We start from the raw sequence: 15,566 nt of genomic DNA, 5'->3' as shown, positions 1-15,566 counted from the left end.
CCCTGCAGCAGCCTAAAGCCTCGTCTCCTCTATCCCAGTGGGAACCCAGCAGAGAGAGCTAACACACATCTATATATAAACTCACAGTGCAGGGATTGGCTGGATTATCTATGATTTGTTATGTCTGGGTAGTCTTTAAACCCTTTATGGTTACATCACATCCATGCCTCTGCATCTCTTTTTTGTATCTGTTTAATTCTTAAACTAAGTGATGATCAGATTGTTGTCTTTTTCCTCCGTCCATTCTGGAGTGCTAATTTTTATTTCACACAGCATCGTCTCCACACCTCTCCCGCACATGACTCAACTGTTCTTTGCTTTCCTTCCCATCACTCCCCCCCATCTGTGTCTTTGTCTCTCTGTCCTTCCATCTGTCGTGCTCTCTTCCTCTCTTTCTTCCTCGCCCAATGTATGTAAAGTCAACACAACACAAGTGTCCACACATTCCCTCATCACTGTCCAGACTGCTCCTGCGTCATTTGCTGGGCAAACACTTGCAGAAACAGTACACATAAATGTGTAATTAGCAGAGAAAAGGGGAGAGGGGCTGCCCAGACAGAAGAGGAGTAAGAAATGTAAGGAGGTAGGACAAAAAAGCAAAGAAGAGAGCAAGTGATATGAAACTGAAGTGAGGTAGCAGGGTTGAGAAGGCAGGCGGAAGGTTTAGGTGTGGTGAGATATAGATGCAAGTCAAATGAGAAAAAGAGATGTAGATAAAAGAGCCACTATTCTCTTTTTTTCTCCAGGGAAGATGGGGGGGGGAGGAGGGAGTAGAAGAAGATGTGGGGATTTGATTCAGAGCAAGATATAGGCGCAGAGATGACTGAGAGGGGCGGATCAATACTGAGAGACGACAGAGAAAGAGGTGGAGACTCGGCACCAACCGGCTTGAGTGTGAAGGAAAACCCTCTTCTGTTTTTTTTTCCAGGATTGTTTAGTATTAGTGTATGTGCGGCGGCATTTTTTCTGAGCGATCAGTGTGAGGGAGGGGGGTGATTGAGAAGGAGATGAAGAGGGGAGAGGCGCGAGGAAACCGCTGCAGTGCATTGTTAGGCTGAGCGCACACAGGAGAGGGAGACAGAGAGAGAGAATCCCCCATTTTAGCTCAACAATATTACGGCAGTGCAGAGATATCTACAACAATGGCAGCCTGGCAGCTTCAGCACTGTGCTATTGATCCTGTAGTGGCAACCCAATACACACACTGTCAATCTAATTGTCTGTTTTAACCTCTCATTAGATTAACGCCTGTGGTTGTTCAGATGTTTCTGGTCATATTATCAGTGTCAGTGCCAATATCTCAGGTTATGAAGGGTGAAAATGAGATATTATAAATCTAAAATTAAAGGTAACATATTGGTGATATTGATACCTATTATTTAAAAAGGGGATATTTGTTTAATAATGCCTCACATCTTTATTTAGTCCCAATCTATCCCCCTCAGGCATACTGACTTACTAACCGGATCTCTTCTAAGACACTGCACTGGAGAGAGGGAGCGGGAGGGAGTGAGAGAAAGAGAGGGAGAGAGAGAGTGTGTGAGTGATCGAGCGGAGCGCAGGAGGGAGAGAGGAAAAAGAGAGAGCGCACGAGAGCAAGAAAAAGAAGCGAGAGCCGAGAGAAAGAGAGTCGCAGGAGGAGGAAGAGGGAGAATGCACGGTGTCTGGGTAACACTTCCACGCTTGTATCCAGGGCCTTTGTGAATACACCATGGGATGCATCGGCTCCAGGAGACTGAGTAAGCCTCTCTCTCATTGCGGGCTGGCTGGAGGGGGGTGTTTAGGGGGACGGGTGGGGGTGGTGGTGAGGAGGAGGATGGGGTTCTTTGCGTGGAGACTGTGGACAGGCTGTGTGTATATATGAGCGTGTGAGCTGTTTGCCTTCTCTTTCAGTACAATGTGTAAGCAAGCTGCAGATGTATGCTCACAGAGGCTGTGTACACTGCATATAGGCAAGACGTCAGAGACAATATGTGTTAAAATGTGCTGCTGTGTGTGTGCGGTTGCATCCCCCACCTCCCTACTCACCCTCCCTACCTCCTCCCATCCCTTGATTTATGATGCTGTTTGGCAGTATGTATACGTGTGTGAGTAGGAGGCAGAGAGGGATGGAGAGGAGAGGGGCAACGCTGTGGATGGTGCTTATTTATAGGGCGGTATGGCTTGGAGAAAAAGAGAAAAAAGATAATGCCATTGTCAGGGGCGTTTGCACAGTTAGTTATTATTTGCATGAATAACAGGGCTGGAGAGGGATAAAGAAACGAGCAGCAGAAGAAGAATTTCAGTGCAGGCAGGCGGGCAGGGAGGAGGGGAGACGGACGGATGGCGATGGAGAGCGGGGGAGAGGGAGGGGCAAAATATGTGCAGGCGGCAAGGTTGTGTGGGATTGATAGGAGTTTTCAGGTGAGAACCCTCTTGGATAAACCCACAGATGACATGTTAGGTAAATCAACATCGAGAGTACAGCTGTTAAGTGGGGAAAGACTGGAAGGGGTTGTATAAATAACCATTTTTGGTAAACAACAGAACAGTATTTGCATGAGTATAGTTCAGATGTTGCAGGGCACATTCAGGTCCTGCATGTCTTATCACGCTCAAAGGTAAAAATAAACACAGACTTCCTTTGGTGTTAAATATTAATGAGGCACTTAGCACATCCGGCTCTTAAACATATTTATGGCGGCAGTCTGAACACATATTTTGTGTCACCCTGAAAAGTGCATAACCTTTACAGGGGTCGTGAATGTCAAAACCAGGCTGCAGACAGGGTCTTCCGGTGTGCTCATGCAACACATACCTTGTTTCCCCCTCTTTTTTGACTAAACATACATTCTTAATGAAGAGGATTTTAATAAATATCTAAAATATGCACGTGCCAAAAAAAGAGACAACTATTTTGATAATTAATTAATTGTATCAGTCTTTTTTCAAGCAAAATGTCCAAAAGTTCCTGGTTTCAGCCTCTTAAATGTAAGGATTTGCTGCCTCTCTCTGTCATTTATTATAGTAAATGAATAGTATTTGGGTTTTGTGCTTTTGGTTTGACAGAAGAAGCAATTTGAAGGCAAGACCTTGGGATCTGGGGCGTTGTGATGAGCGTTTTTCTTAATTTCTGACACTTTGTAGACTAAACGACAAGGTCTCCAGGGTGCTTGTGCAACACGTGACTTGTTTTCTGACCCTTTTTTTTGACTAAACACCTTGATAAAGAGGATTTTAAAAATATCTGGAATATGCAAGTGCAGATGAAAGAGTCCTACATGGCACAGTTAGGAAGGCAGGTGTGAACTGAATACAGCAGAAACAGTCTCACAGCAGCTCGGACCATCCGGATTACAGTATTTGACAGATTGCAGAGCAGGAGAGGAGGTTAGGATCCTCTGTCAACACTCGGGTCAAAACAGAAGCCCAACGACTGGAAATAATGTGATTGAAGTAGACAGAAGGTGTTTGGAAAGGTGCCACGTTAATCTGATAGTGAGCCACCTGAATACTGATGCTCATTTTTTATACAGGTGATCAGAGAAGCTTAAGAATTCAATAAGACTGCTGGTTTAGTAATAGCAGTAGCAGCAGCATTTTCTAATCAGGGATAAGTGACGGAGAGCTGTGATAAAGGAGAATATGCTTAAGTACACATCTAGAGTACACTGTCGGCTGTCAATCACAAATAGTAGTGACTGTACTCTACTTAATGGAATATTTCTGTGCATTTCAAGTTGTCTTAAGATGTGTGCACTATAATTGAACATGAATGTGTAAACAAATAGTACATAAGAGAAGGAGCTTTTGTGCCTGATTCTCTTGTAAGCAACAGAATCAGCAGCAGTGTTACCGGTGTAGAAGCGCAGTTGTGTTTATCCTGGGTGAGAAAGGCTTTAGTGTGCGCTATTGATCGGCCTTCTCAACTGCAGTCCACGCTGCCAAGCAGAGCTCAACAGGAGGGGCGGCAGGACTGGATCTGTCTCTGTACGGGAGTAGCCTGGATGTATCTGTCTGCCCACTGGTAACACGATCTGCTCCGGCTCCATCAAATCTGGGTGTGTTCTTCATGGTCAGAGCCTGATATCTGTTTGTACCCACACACTGCCATAGTGTGTTATCAATTCTGCATACTGTCCTGCAGAAAACTGCACATTTTACTTTGTTTTGGACGCCACAGGTAATGTGACACCAAAGAATCTATATTTGCATCCTTTTAGTAGTAGAATTATTAATAGAAACCTTTATTATTCCTTGTAAGGTAAACGCTTTACCCTACACCATTCTTGATTGATATCACTTGTTAATTAGGGCTGCCAAGATTAGGAGATTAATCAATCAAAAGAAAAGTAGTTGCCAACTATTTGGATAAGTGATTCAACATTTCAGCAAAGATGTTAAACATTTGCTTAAATGTTAAGGATCATGAGTTCATGAGTTTGGTCATGTTGCGATAATCTATTTAGAAGTTCTGCACCTTTTTAGGCCACATCCTCTTTTTCCCATTTGTCATGAACAGTTAATCAGCTGTCCTTTGGCAAGTCTGTTAATTCATTTGGACTTTATGTGCCTTTTTGTGATAGGCCACTCCCATTTCCACACACCCCTTGTAGCCAATTGGCATGCACACAAACACACACCTCCACACGCACTCAAGACCAGAAAAGCAGCATCATGGCAGATGTTTAGACTATGATACATGCAGTAAATTTGAAAACCTCAGTATAGCGGTGAGGATAATTGCTCATACTGCAGGTGTGTGAGTTGTGGATTCAGACCAAGTTGGAAAATTAGGGCTGACATACATACCAGGACTAGGGTCAGTTCACTCCTACCTTCAGCAAAGTTTTATTTAGAGTTTAAAACAGATTTTTCCCAATAAGTAAGCAGTCTACAAAAATTCCTTATCATTGCAGTAGGTTAACATACAGCATACTGTATGTTAACAGTTATTCTGGGTTATGTCTCAAACTGAGAGTGAAGGAAAGATACTGACACCAACCCTTTAAACACCTGCTTTAGCCCAGCTGCCCCTCACCATCCCTGTTACTGGGCCAGGTGAAGACAGACAGTGATGTACAGTCGATGAGGTGTCTGCATCCATCACCGCTTCAGAGAACAGAGGCCTTGAGAAGCAGTCGTTGGGAGGTGCACATGCTTCTTCACCTCATCAGTGAGGAAAGGCAATGAGATCTACTGCAAAATAACTACAAACTGTATTTTCGTCAGTGACTCAGCTTGCGTGTGCAGTACACAGCTTATGTATGCCTCATTGAGAGCAAATTTCTACAGCTGCCAAACACAGTGTTAGTAATTCTGTCGCAGCACCATGATGTTGATCACATTTGTAGATGTGGTGTTGATAATGCCATTATCCATAATTGTGCTAAAAGCTACACATCAGAAGCATTTCTCCTGTATCCAGTTACCAGGCCACAGTATACATGTGAGTGCTGGAAACATTAATCACTGTAATTTAGGGCATTATCTACAGTGTGAAGATCACTGCTGTGGGTCAGGCTGCAGCAGTGAAATTATAGATATGAATGTGGGACATTATGACCACTCTCACCTGTTTGTGCAGCCTCGAAGCAGACTCCATCTTTCTCTTTACTTTTCTCTAAGTTATCTCTGGTAAAGTGCCACTGCTGACACAACACTTACTGATTCAATAAGCACTAATAGCTCATTCTGTGTGTGTGTGTGTTTGTGTACGGGTGTCTGCACACATATTTTTCCGGTACTGAATGAATGTGTTTGTATCCCTGAGTATCACAAGTGCTGAAAGCTGGCGTCAAATGTCTGGTCATATTCATAATCTTGTTTGCTTGTTCCTTGACCAGATAGTTCCTGACTTTTTGCAAAATTCTTGCTAATTTTAGACTATTTAATGTAGTTAAAGGAATAATGTGTTATATTTACTCTACTAATCATAAAATGACCATGATATGTCATCAGAGATTAAGGAGGACTAAACTGAAATGCTGGCTTCTCTGACAACAACGCTACAGCCAATAGGCTTTTTTTTTTTTTTGTCTTTTTAATTTCCATCCCGGTAGCGCATCATCTGTTTTTGCTTTGGCCTGTGTCTTTCTGCTGAGTCTTGGAAGTAGTAAAGTCGTCACTGACTTCCGTGTCCAGAGTGTGTATTTTCAGAGCAGTGGGCTTTTGTTTTCAGGACTTAGTTTTACATTTACAGACAACTGACGGAATTATAAACAGCTGATCAACTTACATTGTAGGACTTGTCATTGCTTTTCATTGTCACTTTAATGTTGCGCTCATCCTGTGCTCATGTAGATTCAGGGCTTGATTATCCTTGATTAAACTGCCTGAGCTTTGAGACTGCGCAGAAGGAGACAGCGGTAATAACTTGCTCCAATATTTAGAATTTGGACTGCAGTGCCATTTTTGAATGCTAGCGTGTTACGTATTTCACCTTTAAAGTTCTTGACAGCAGCTGTGTTCAGACCATATTTAGCATTTTAGATTTTTTTAGTTAAATCAAAAAAAGGATTTGTAGAAAATCACGTTTGTATAGTATTCTTAAGATTTTGAAGAATTGGATAATTTTGGTATTTATACTTTATATGTAACATTTCTGTATTAAAATGTCTAAAAACGCTTGACCTATCTTATATACATTGTTGAGTTGTGTACTTGCATTATCCCAAATGTTTCAAACAATGGTCAAACCCAGAGAAATTCATAATTTATTCAAGGTTACTGTGCATTTCCTTGAAAGGTGCTAGTTGCTACAACTAGGGATACGTTGAATATGTCAGAGAGTGAGGAAGGAAGTCAGATGTAACCAAACGTAATGTGAATAAAACTTTAAATAGCAGATTTTTTTTATTCTAGGCTGTTAAATCACTCTGTAGCTACCTGGAAGTGATCCTACTCAGAACAACATATATATGTTTTAGCATCAAAATATTTTTTTCCAAAGCCCTTCTAAAAACGTTTTTCAAAGTAACTTGATACAGGTTTCTGCACAATGAAGCTGCATCATACAGTATATATCCTCTAGGTTGAGGGAGGGGAGTGGAGGGCAGCAGTGCTGTAACTTACATCATGGCTTTCTTTAATGACTGAGTAGGAGTTTCCATTCAGAAAACACTGAAAAGAACACAGATGGAGTAGTCCTTTAATACATAACCCTGTCCGTAAACATGATTTCTACCTGAGTAACATCAGATAGATTTTCAGCTGCAGTGGTGGTTGTTGAACAGTGAAGACAACAACTCCCATGACCACACGCTTCTTTACAATGTTATCAAACTACCGCTTTTGTTATTGTTTTATTGTGAGAGAGACTGCTAGCGGAGGCATTTACATATTGTGCATTTAAACTCAGGTATCATAATGCTCATTTTGAAAAATTTCAAACAGTGCCCTGCTTTAGTGCCCGTGTTCACATGCATGTATGTGTTCATGCATGGACAAGTGAATGACCTCAAGTTTACATCTGCCTCTTGCATGATCGTCCCCTTGCTGCTATATTTATTTGCACGTAGGCCCGTGTGTGGGTGTGCATACAGTAGGCAGCACTGCTCTTGCCTCCTCAACACATTGTCCCATCACTCTGTTTTTGCTGCTGCGCTACAGAGAGGGATTCCCTGCCATTAAATTAAAAAAAACCAAACACCCCCGCTGCACCATCCCTCTCCACACATTGAGTCAACAACTGATACCATGTCGCAGCATTTACCAGCTTGCAGTCTGCCTGTAAAACGGCAAATCTGTGGCAGACTGAGGTGGAGGCTGATTGATTGGCTTCTGTCCAGGTTGGAAAAGCCTTGTGCACATGAACGCATTCAAGGTGAATGAGTCAGTGATGTAGTACCTCAGAGACACGGTGAGACCTGATGACCCTTACCTGTGTGAGTGTGTGTGTGTGTGTGTGTGCTCATACATCCAAGGACTGCCATGTAGCACATGTAGCGTAAGGTCTTAACCTGCAGATTTATGTGAGTGTGAGAGCCTCTGTGTCATATTCTCTACTGTGTGCTATTATGGTTTTCCTTGTCACTGGATGCCAGGTTACAAACCAGGATCATTATGTGAGGGGAAGTGATTTAAATATATGTGGGTGTGTATGCGTGCATACCTTTTAAGTATCATTTTCAGCCTGTATGTGTACAAATACCTCAATATTTATATTTATCAATACTCTGTCACAATATGTGAGTGTTGATCATGCAGGGACTACAATTGATGTTTTCATAAAATATTAAAACAATTAACTTTTTGAGAAATAATCATCAGTAATGTGCATATAATGACTAAATGAGCAAAACCAAATAATAGAACAGTTCAAAAAATCACATCACTTTATTCTAATGCAGCCTTTACTGCCAATGTCAATGTTATGGAGTAAAAAATTCTGATACTGATATATTGGAATTACTAATTCTGACTTTCATTTCAGTCATTGGATTGAAAAGATCATTTCGATCAGTTTTCAGTTGAATATTAAAATGTGACACCCCTACAATATAACGATATCCAAAATCTAGGATGATATTTAGTGTCATATCACAATATCGATATAATGTCGATGTATTGCCCAGCCCTAACATGTATGTGGCAGGTCAGAAGAGAGAGCCCTGTGTGGGCACATGACAGCAGGTGTTTCTGTAAACTGTGTGACTCAGCCACAGAGTGTGTTTTGAAATTGAAACATAATGCTATGAAAGAGAGAATTTCATCCCTACTGTTTGATCTGCGTGAGAGTGCGTGAATTTATGTGCATTTGTGAAAGCGCTCAGCATCAGTGCGCAACCAGTGCAGATTGTTTCTGTGTTATCTGCAGCTACGAACCACTTCAGTGCTGATAAAGAAATAAGGCCATGTTCTCAAAGACGGGAAGCCTCCTTTGAATATCAAGAGCAAGAAAATAAAGATTTCCTAGATACAATGTCTATATACTTAACAGAGTTCATTTCCGCCACCCCTGCAGGTTTTCTTCCCTTCATCTAAACACGATTGGATAACAACATTTTCTCCTTTCCAGCTCTAAATGTTCATTATATATTTAGCAGGCCATTAGAATGTTTATGGGAGTGATCAGGTTTATGATGCTAGGCTGCAGCTGCCTGTGCCAAGAGAATACGTGCTGGAGAGTTTTAGTTACCACAGCCGTTGCAGCAATGACTGCTGTAACCTATTTACCCTGTATCAGTGATGGAGACCTGCACAGGATGGCAGCTACATTCATGCCTAAACAGATTAATGAGGCGTGTCAGGCCTGCCGATGACAGGAGCATGTAGATTGGGCATGCCATTTCACCAAGTTAATGGCAGTAAGTCATGCTGTGCTTGAGCGTAGTGTTTAAGTGTCTGTCAGAGCCCCTGCATGTGTGTGGATTATGAGACACACTCAGCTCCATTTCCCTCGACCAACCCTTAAAACCATCTGGGCTCTGGTCCTCAGCTGCTGAACTCTGGAGCTCAGTAACCCGGCATCTGCACATATCACTGCAAGAGGGCTGCCATCCAAGCCGGTACCCCATCGTGGCAACCAGCCTCACTGCAGCTGTCACGGTAAACAAGCACCAAGCCCCCCGGTCCTTCGCCGTTATAGCTTCAGGGCACAGGGAGTACAAAAGACAGATGACGCTCAAATGCTTCCCACTTCAGCGGGAGCCGTCAAGCCACTACAGTCAGAGCCAGAGTTGACAGTGCAGCCGCTGCAGATCCTTGGTTGTTCGTTACGCACGGCCGCGCTGCTCCCTCTCTTTTTTTCTCCTCCATCTCCCCACCCTCCCTCCTTCCCTCACTCCTCTTCGCTCCTTCTCCACGGCTGAGCTAAGCCTGGCTCCCCTATGACCGCAGGGGGGTATCCAGCGCCGCACCGCTGTGTGTGCGGGGGAGGAGGGAGAGCGCCAGGGGAAGAAAAGCTGGCTCAGAGCTCTGGTCATGTGCTCTGTTGTTGTTGCTGTTTCCTCAAGGAGGGATCCTGCTTGGCTTCTCAGGAGCTGAATTACGCATTCACTTACTGTGCTGTTGAGAGCCCAAGAGCATCACCTACACGAGAATACAGAGCATGGCGTGGCCTCTACATTGAAATGCTGGATAATGACTGCTGCTGACCCCTCCTCTATCTATAGAGATATTCTAAGAACTATAAACAACTCTGACTAATCTCAGCATGATATAGACATCCAAACCCTCGTGGCTCACTTCACAAATAGCACATGCTTTGATGTAATCTCATATGAGGCTGAAGCTCGCACTAGATAATATACATACAGCTACAAAAGGTGCACACAATCTACTTAATGTTTCTGGTCCATTGCTGTGTAAAGGCTGGAGGGCTTCCCAGTGGTAGCTTGTACTGCTGCAGTCCAGAGGACTCTTCCTGAGCCATACTGTGAATCATGTAGGGTGAGAGTGACTGCTAATCTACTAATTGGTCAAACGAGGCTGAGGGGTGGAGTAGGGAGAGACTAAAACTAAGGAGAAACAGAGGAGGATCAGGGAGCTGCATTGTGCGTGTCCCTGTGCCTCATGATGTACAGTGTGCTGCTGCGGGCCTGATGTATGCGGGGGTGCATATATGTTGATGTACAGTTTATGTATGCAGGGCAAATTTCTAACCCAGATGGGGAAGAAATCTGGGACACTCTCTCCCACCCAGGCAGAAAATTAGACATCTCTCTGTCTAACTGATATCAGCCAATAAGTAACCATCTCACACCACACTCCACACAGTGCCAAAAAATCAAACACGCCTGGTTAATCCCTCTGAGGTCACACAAAGTTCATTTCTAATATTGAAAGTGGTGCTTGAATATGAATGTGTCCACCCTCCGGATGCAAATTGGTCTCTTTATATGCTGTTTTTATTTTCAGGAACGCCTTGTTCACACTCATACAGTTTCTCACAGCTTAATAGCAAAATGGTGAATTTGCAGCAGAGCAGGGGGTACTGTGAACAGCTGCTGTTTGTGCCCTTAAACACGGTTAAAACACTTAGACTGTGGAAACTGTAAAAGGCAGAGTACCCGACATTTGTTGGAAAATTTGTTGGGTTCTCATTGAAAATGGCTGTCTGCTGGGAGAGTAAAGCAGTGAAAATATTCTAAATATAGCATACACTTAAACTGATATTGTCTTATTAGTTGGGACTTTTTAGTGGTTGGCTAAAATACGCTTTACAGCTGACCTTGTCCACAGCAGTACATTGCTGAGCTTCCTGCACTGATACACCTGCTGCTTCTCCAAACTGGGGGTATGCCAACTGCCATCTACTGTAGGTAATACACTTAATATGCATATGTACTTTATATAACGCCGCTTCAAAAAATTCAGAATGATCCCTTGAAGGACAACAGTGCAATACAGAACATAGGAAATGTTTGCATTTTGTATGAAGAGGGTTTTCTTGCATGTAGAACTGGAGTGAAGATTGGTTGTTATGGAACTTCTACCATTCTCAGCTAACCTGGAAATATGTCTAACAAATATTTAATGTTGCAGGGACAAAAAAAAGATACCCTGACATTAACTGTAAATGGTCATCTCATCCAACTCCACACCCCAAAATTGTAAGACAGGTTTTGTGTTAAAAATGTGTAATGTAGTCCCAGAGCCCAAGCGCAGACGCCTGTGTGATGTAGTTTCTCTGCCGTCACAGAGGAGGTTATACGTCTGATTTTTCAGGTGGTGTAGTACTCCCTGTGACTAGGAACTTGACTTTGACACATAAAATCAGTACAGTGTTCCTTTAAGGTAAAATTACCCTGGTGATGTACAACCAAACCGCTATTTATACCCTCAGTAACTTTGTGTACCTGCTGTGGTTTTGTCCAGAGGTATTCAGGGAAACACTAACTATAGAAGAGACACACAAAGTGGGTTGAGGGAAACTGGGTCGAACAAACCAGGAGATAAAACACTTGATCACTCCGGGAAGTAACTCCTCACAGTGTATTAGAGACCCTTAAAGATTTAAGAAGAATCTTTACAAGAGGAGACCACTGAAATGAAAAGATCCCAGGCTCAAAAATTGAATACTTGTTAACTGTACAAATTAAACAAGGTGGTCCTGATTTGTAGTTGGCACACCCTTCCCTGTGCAAGTTAAGAGGGTCAGTTTCTGGAATGAAGTGTGTCCCTCGTCTCCTGCCCTCGCTGTGATCTGATGCGACTGGAAGCAGCTCAGAGAGAAGGGTTATATCTGAGAGCCCAACGGAGACAGAGTGGAGCTGATGTTTGTGAATCACTGGGTCAGTGGGTCACAGACATCACTGGACATCCAGAGAGCCAACAACTCTGTGTTTCTCAGAGCTCCCGAGGAGTCGCTCATGATTGCCAAAATGCAGCTGTGAAAAATGTGATTGGCTCAGCAACACGCGTGCAAACACACACATACAGACACACTCAGAGTGCTGATACAGGAGTGAGCCCCTCTGAGAGTTGCACACACACAGACCCTCTGATACAGAGAGCAGGCACCTAGAGACTGAAGCTGTGTTTAAACTCCATTACCAGTTCAGTCTCCCTAATTAAACCAATGTTTTAATTAGGATTTGGACAGCCAGGAAAGAGGAGGGATAATAACGTTCATTTATCCAACAGAGAGCGAGTATTTCAGATGACTCCCATCTACAGTATGCAGGGTGGATGGCACTATATGATCTGCCAATGACTGTTCATAGTGCATTATAAACTGAAATGCAGGTGTCATTTAGATGTAGAGGAATTTCATTATGGAGAGAAAGGCTGGAGATTGAAGAAGGAAGCACAAGTTCATATCAAAAATTCCCCAAGAGGTTAGAAGCTGGTGGTGTTGGTGGAGTAAAGCCTGCAGGTGGCTGATGAAAACTCAGTTGAAGTTTGTGCGTTGTACAACTGTGCATCAATATTATAAGTTTTGTTCACCATAAAGATCTTAACTCACAAAAAACATGAGAGGAAGATCTTTTTTCCAAGTATTTCTTTTAGTTTTCGTAACAGGGTGATACATTCATTAGCCTTAAAGGCTTGTTGTTCAGATATACTCATTTGACAAACATTGCTACCACAAAGTTGTCATAAGTAATTATACATTGATATAAGACATTGCTTCTGTAATAGCAGTACTGATTCAATGTACTTAGTGACCAAACAAGTTCTAATTTTGTCAGACATTCTGTTAATTGCTTAGAACAGTAAAGATATGTGTCAGATATGATGTCGTGTCAGATAACACATGAGAAATAACTTAGAATACTCAAGGCACAGGGAACACAGACAGACAAAAAGATCATTAGGAATAGAAAAAAAAGGTAAAAGATATAATGCTAAAATTAAATAAAATTAATAAATAATTAAAAAGTTGTAGATACTTGATGAATATTAAGATCCCTTACCAAATTTTACATAAAGGTTTATAATGTCTCTCTATATATAATCTATTATATATTATTATCTATCTATCTATCTATCTATCTATCTATCTATCTATCTATCTATCTATCTATCTATCTATATGTATAATCTATAATAATATCTTCCAAGTGGAATTCATTGCTCAGTTTGCTGTTGGCCTTAGTGATGTAGCACCCAGAATGGCTATCAGTAGATTTGGCTTCATACTGGCTGAATTTTAAAGAGAAAGATCTCAAGAAAGATCTCAATTTATAAATTGATGAGGTCTGGCGGGAAAGAATATGTGTTGCCAGTCAAGTTTTCTGTTCAAAGTTAAATACAGGCAATTAAAATTTAATTTGATTCATAAAGTATATGTGACACCAGAGAGGCTTCATTAAATTAATTCTTAAGTACTCTTAAGTATCTGCCAGATGTAAATTAGAAGTGGAAAAACGGTATGCATGTATGTCTTGAACTGTATTCATTGTTTTCCTGTGGGACTAGACACATGAAGGAGAATACACTTGCAAAAACTTGTTTATTTCTAAGGGCAGGGTTTCCCAAAAGGGAGAGGGGGTTCAACAGCTGCCTCCTCTGAGTGTGTGAGAGGAAAAAATATTATGACAGTGTAATGGTGTCATTTTGGTATTTTCATTATGACATCTCTCTTTCTCTTTCTGTCTTCAATCAGTGGCAGAACCTACTCCATCTATATCTGCTCCCATACATGTCATTCTCTTTATTCTTTACGTGGCAGACCGTGTGGAATTTTATTGCAATTTAATTAAAGTTGTTGCAAGATTTGTAACCAGACTATGTTGCTTCTTTCGGGATGTAGAAGGGAGTGCATTGCCTAAAAAGTTTGCAAGCCGCTGTTTTAGGGGATTCTTCAAATCTGTCAGCGATCACCAATAATAACTAATAAAACCTTTTGTAACAATAGTGGTAATGGCTTTATTGGAGGGACAGTAATCTCCCCTATGATAATATGGTTTAATAACTTGTTATCCTTTTAAAACGAGTTTTAAAATGTTTGGGTTAACCTGCTAGATTTCATGAAAAACCTAATAGAGCTGCTGAAATTGTTATTGAACTGTTATTTTGGTGTGTTTTTTTTAAATCACATTTTATTATGTTGCCCCTACATTTTGAGAGTGCATTTACTGTTGTTGACATATTCATCTTTTATTCTTCTTACAACTCAGACACTCCATGAAACTTGCTTATTAGGGATGCACAATCGTGGAAGCTGCAATTTTCTGACAAAAGAAAAATGTCTGGCAAAACAGCATTATTATAAAATGAGGTCCTGGTCTACAAATTGTGTTCTCCAGAAGTCAGAGAACATGTTTGTTTGGTACGGGCCCCAACAAACGTCACATTAACATGATTTTAAACTTTCTTTTTCAGTGAAAACAAAACTTCTAATGCAAAAACTATAATTCCCGCTAATTGTGGATCATATCAAAATCATGATATTTGGCTAAATAAATACCATTTGATATTTTTTACTACATACAGTCCTATTTATTTATTATATTTTGTTTATTTTTATGTGTGTGTGTGTTTGCTGTTCTTGTGATGTGAATGTAAGGACTTGGATTGGTGATTAAATGGAAATGGATAGAAATATCAGATCAAGGTTCCTTTTGCAAATTGATTAAGGATTAAATACAAATATTAAAAACTATTTTCCTTCTCTCTTCTCTCCCTGTTTGTCTCTTCCTTTACCTCGCTCTCAGCGGCAGATGGCGTGCCAGTCCAGAAGGATGGGGAGCAGGTAAGTGTTCTGCAGTCCCTCTGGCTCGTCCCTCTTGCTGACTTCCTCTGACAGTGGACTGTTGACGCTCCACCAGAGGAACCAACATGGCTGCCGATTTAAAACCTGCAGCTACGTGATGAGCTACGGCAGCTCACCCGACTAGCTCTCTGTGGTGCCCTCAAGGTGCCCGTGCTTATGCTGGTAGATTAGTAAAGTTGCATACATCACGTCAGTGTCAGTCGCTTAACTTCCACTACGCTTCCCCGCACAAGAAGGTGGGGCGGCGTAGCTGGAAGACTGAACAATCGCTGGTTCGGTTGGCTCATTGCTGTTGCTATGACGTCTGTTGCTTGATGTCCGTCTGACAGAGTCACTGCTCAGTGCTGGTTCAAAGCAAAACAGCAGAGGCATCACTTTCCCTTTCTTCAACTTCTTACACACCATTACTATACCCTCCCCCCCC

At 41.9% G+C, this 15,566-nt stretch overlaps 1 protein-coding gene across 10 annotated transcripts in view; it reads left to right on the top strand.

Annotated features, from left to right (window-relative positions):
- Positions 1 to 15,566, top strand: part of fam131bb (family with sequence similarity 131 member Bb) — a 64,609-nt gene that overhangs the window by 32,609 nt on the left and 16,434 nt on the right. For 6 of the 10 annotated variants that reach the window (XM_084727236.1, XM_084727237.1, XM_084727235.1 and 3 more), the window contains one exon: positions 15,084 to 15,121. Coding sequence is in view for 7 of the 10 variants with exons in the window: in XM_084727235.1 (XP_084583361.1) it covers positions 15,084 to 15,121 (38 nt within the window). In the remaining 3 variants the exon portion in view is untranslated. Of the gene's footprint in view, positions 1 to 1,537; positions 1,740 to 15,083; positions 15,122 to 15,566 lie in introns of those variants that run through there. The other 4 variants (XM_084727234.1, XM_084727233.1, XM_084727230.1 and 1 more) reach the window with 1 other exon arrangement.

Source organism: Lutjanus erythropterus, chromosome 9 (genome assembly GCF_056507025.1).
Source record: "Lutjanus erythropterus isolate fLutEry1 chromosome 9, fLutEry1.hap2, whole genome shotgun sequence".
NCBI lineage: Eukaryota > Metazoa > Chordata > Actinopteri > Lutjaniformes > Lutjanidae > Lutjanus > Lutjanus erythropterus.
The sequence above is the reverse complement of the archived record's forward strand: the minus strand, read 5'-3'. Positions and strand labels throughout refer to the sequence as shown.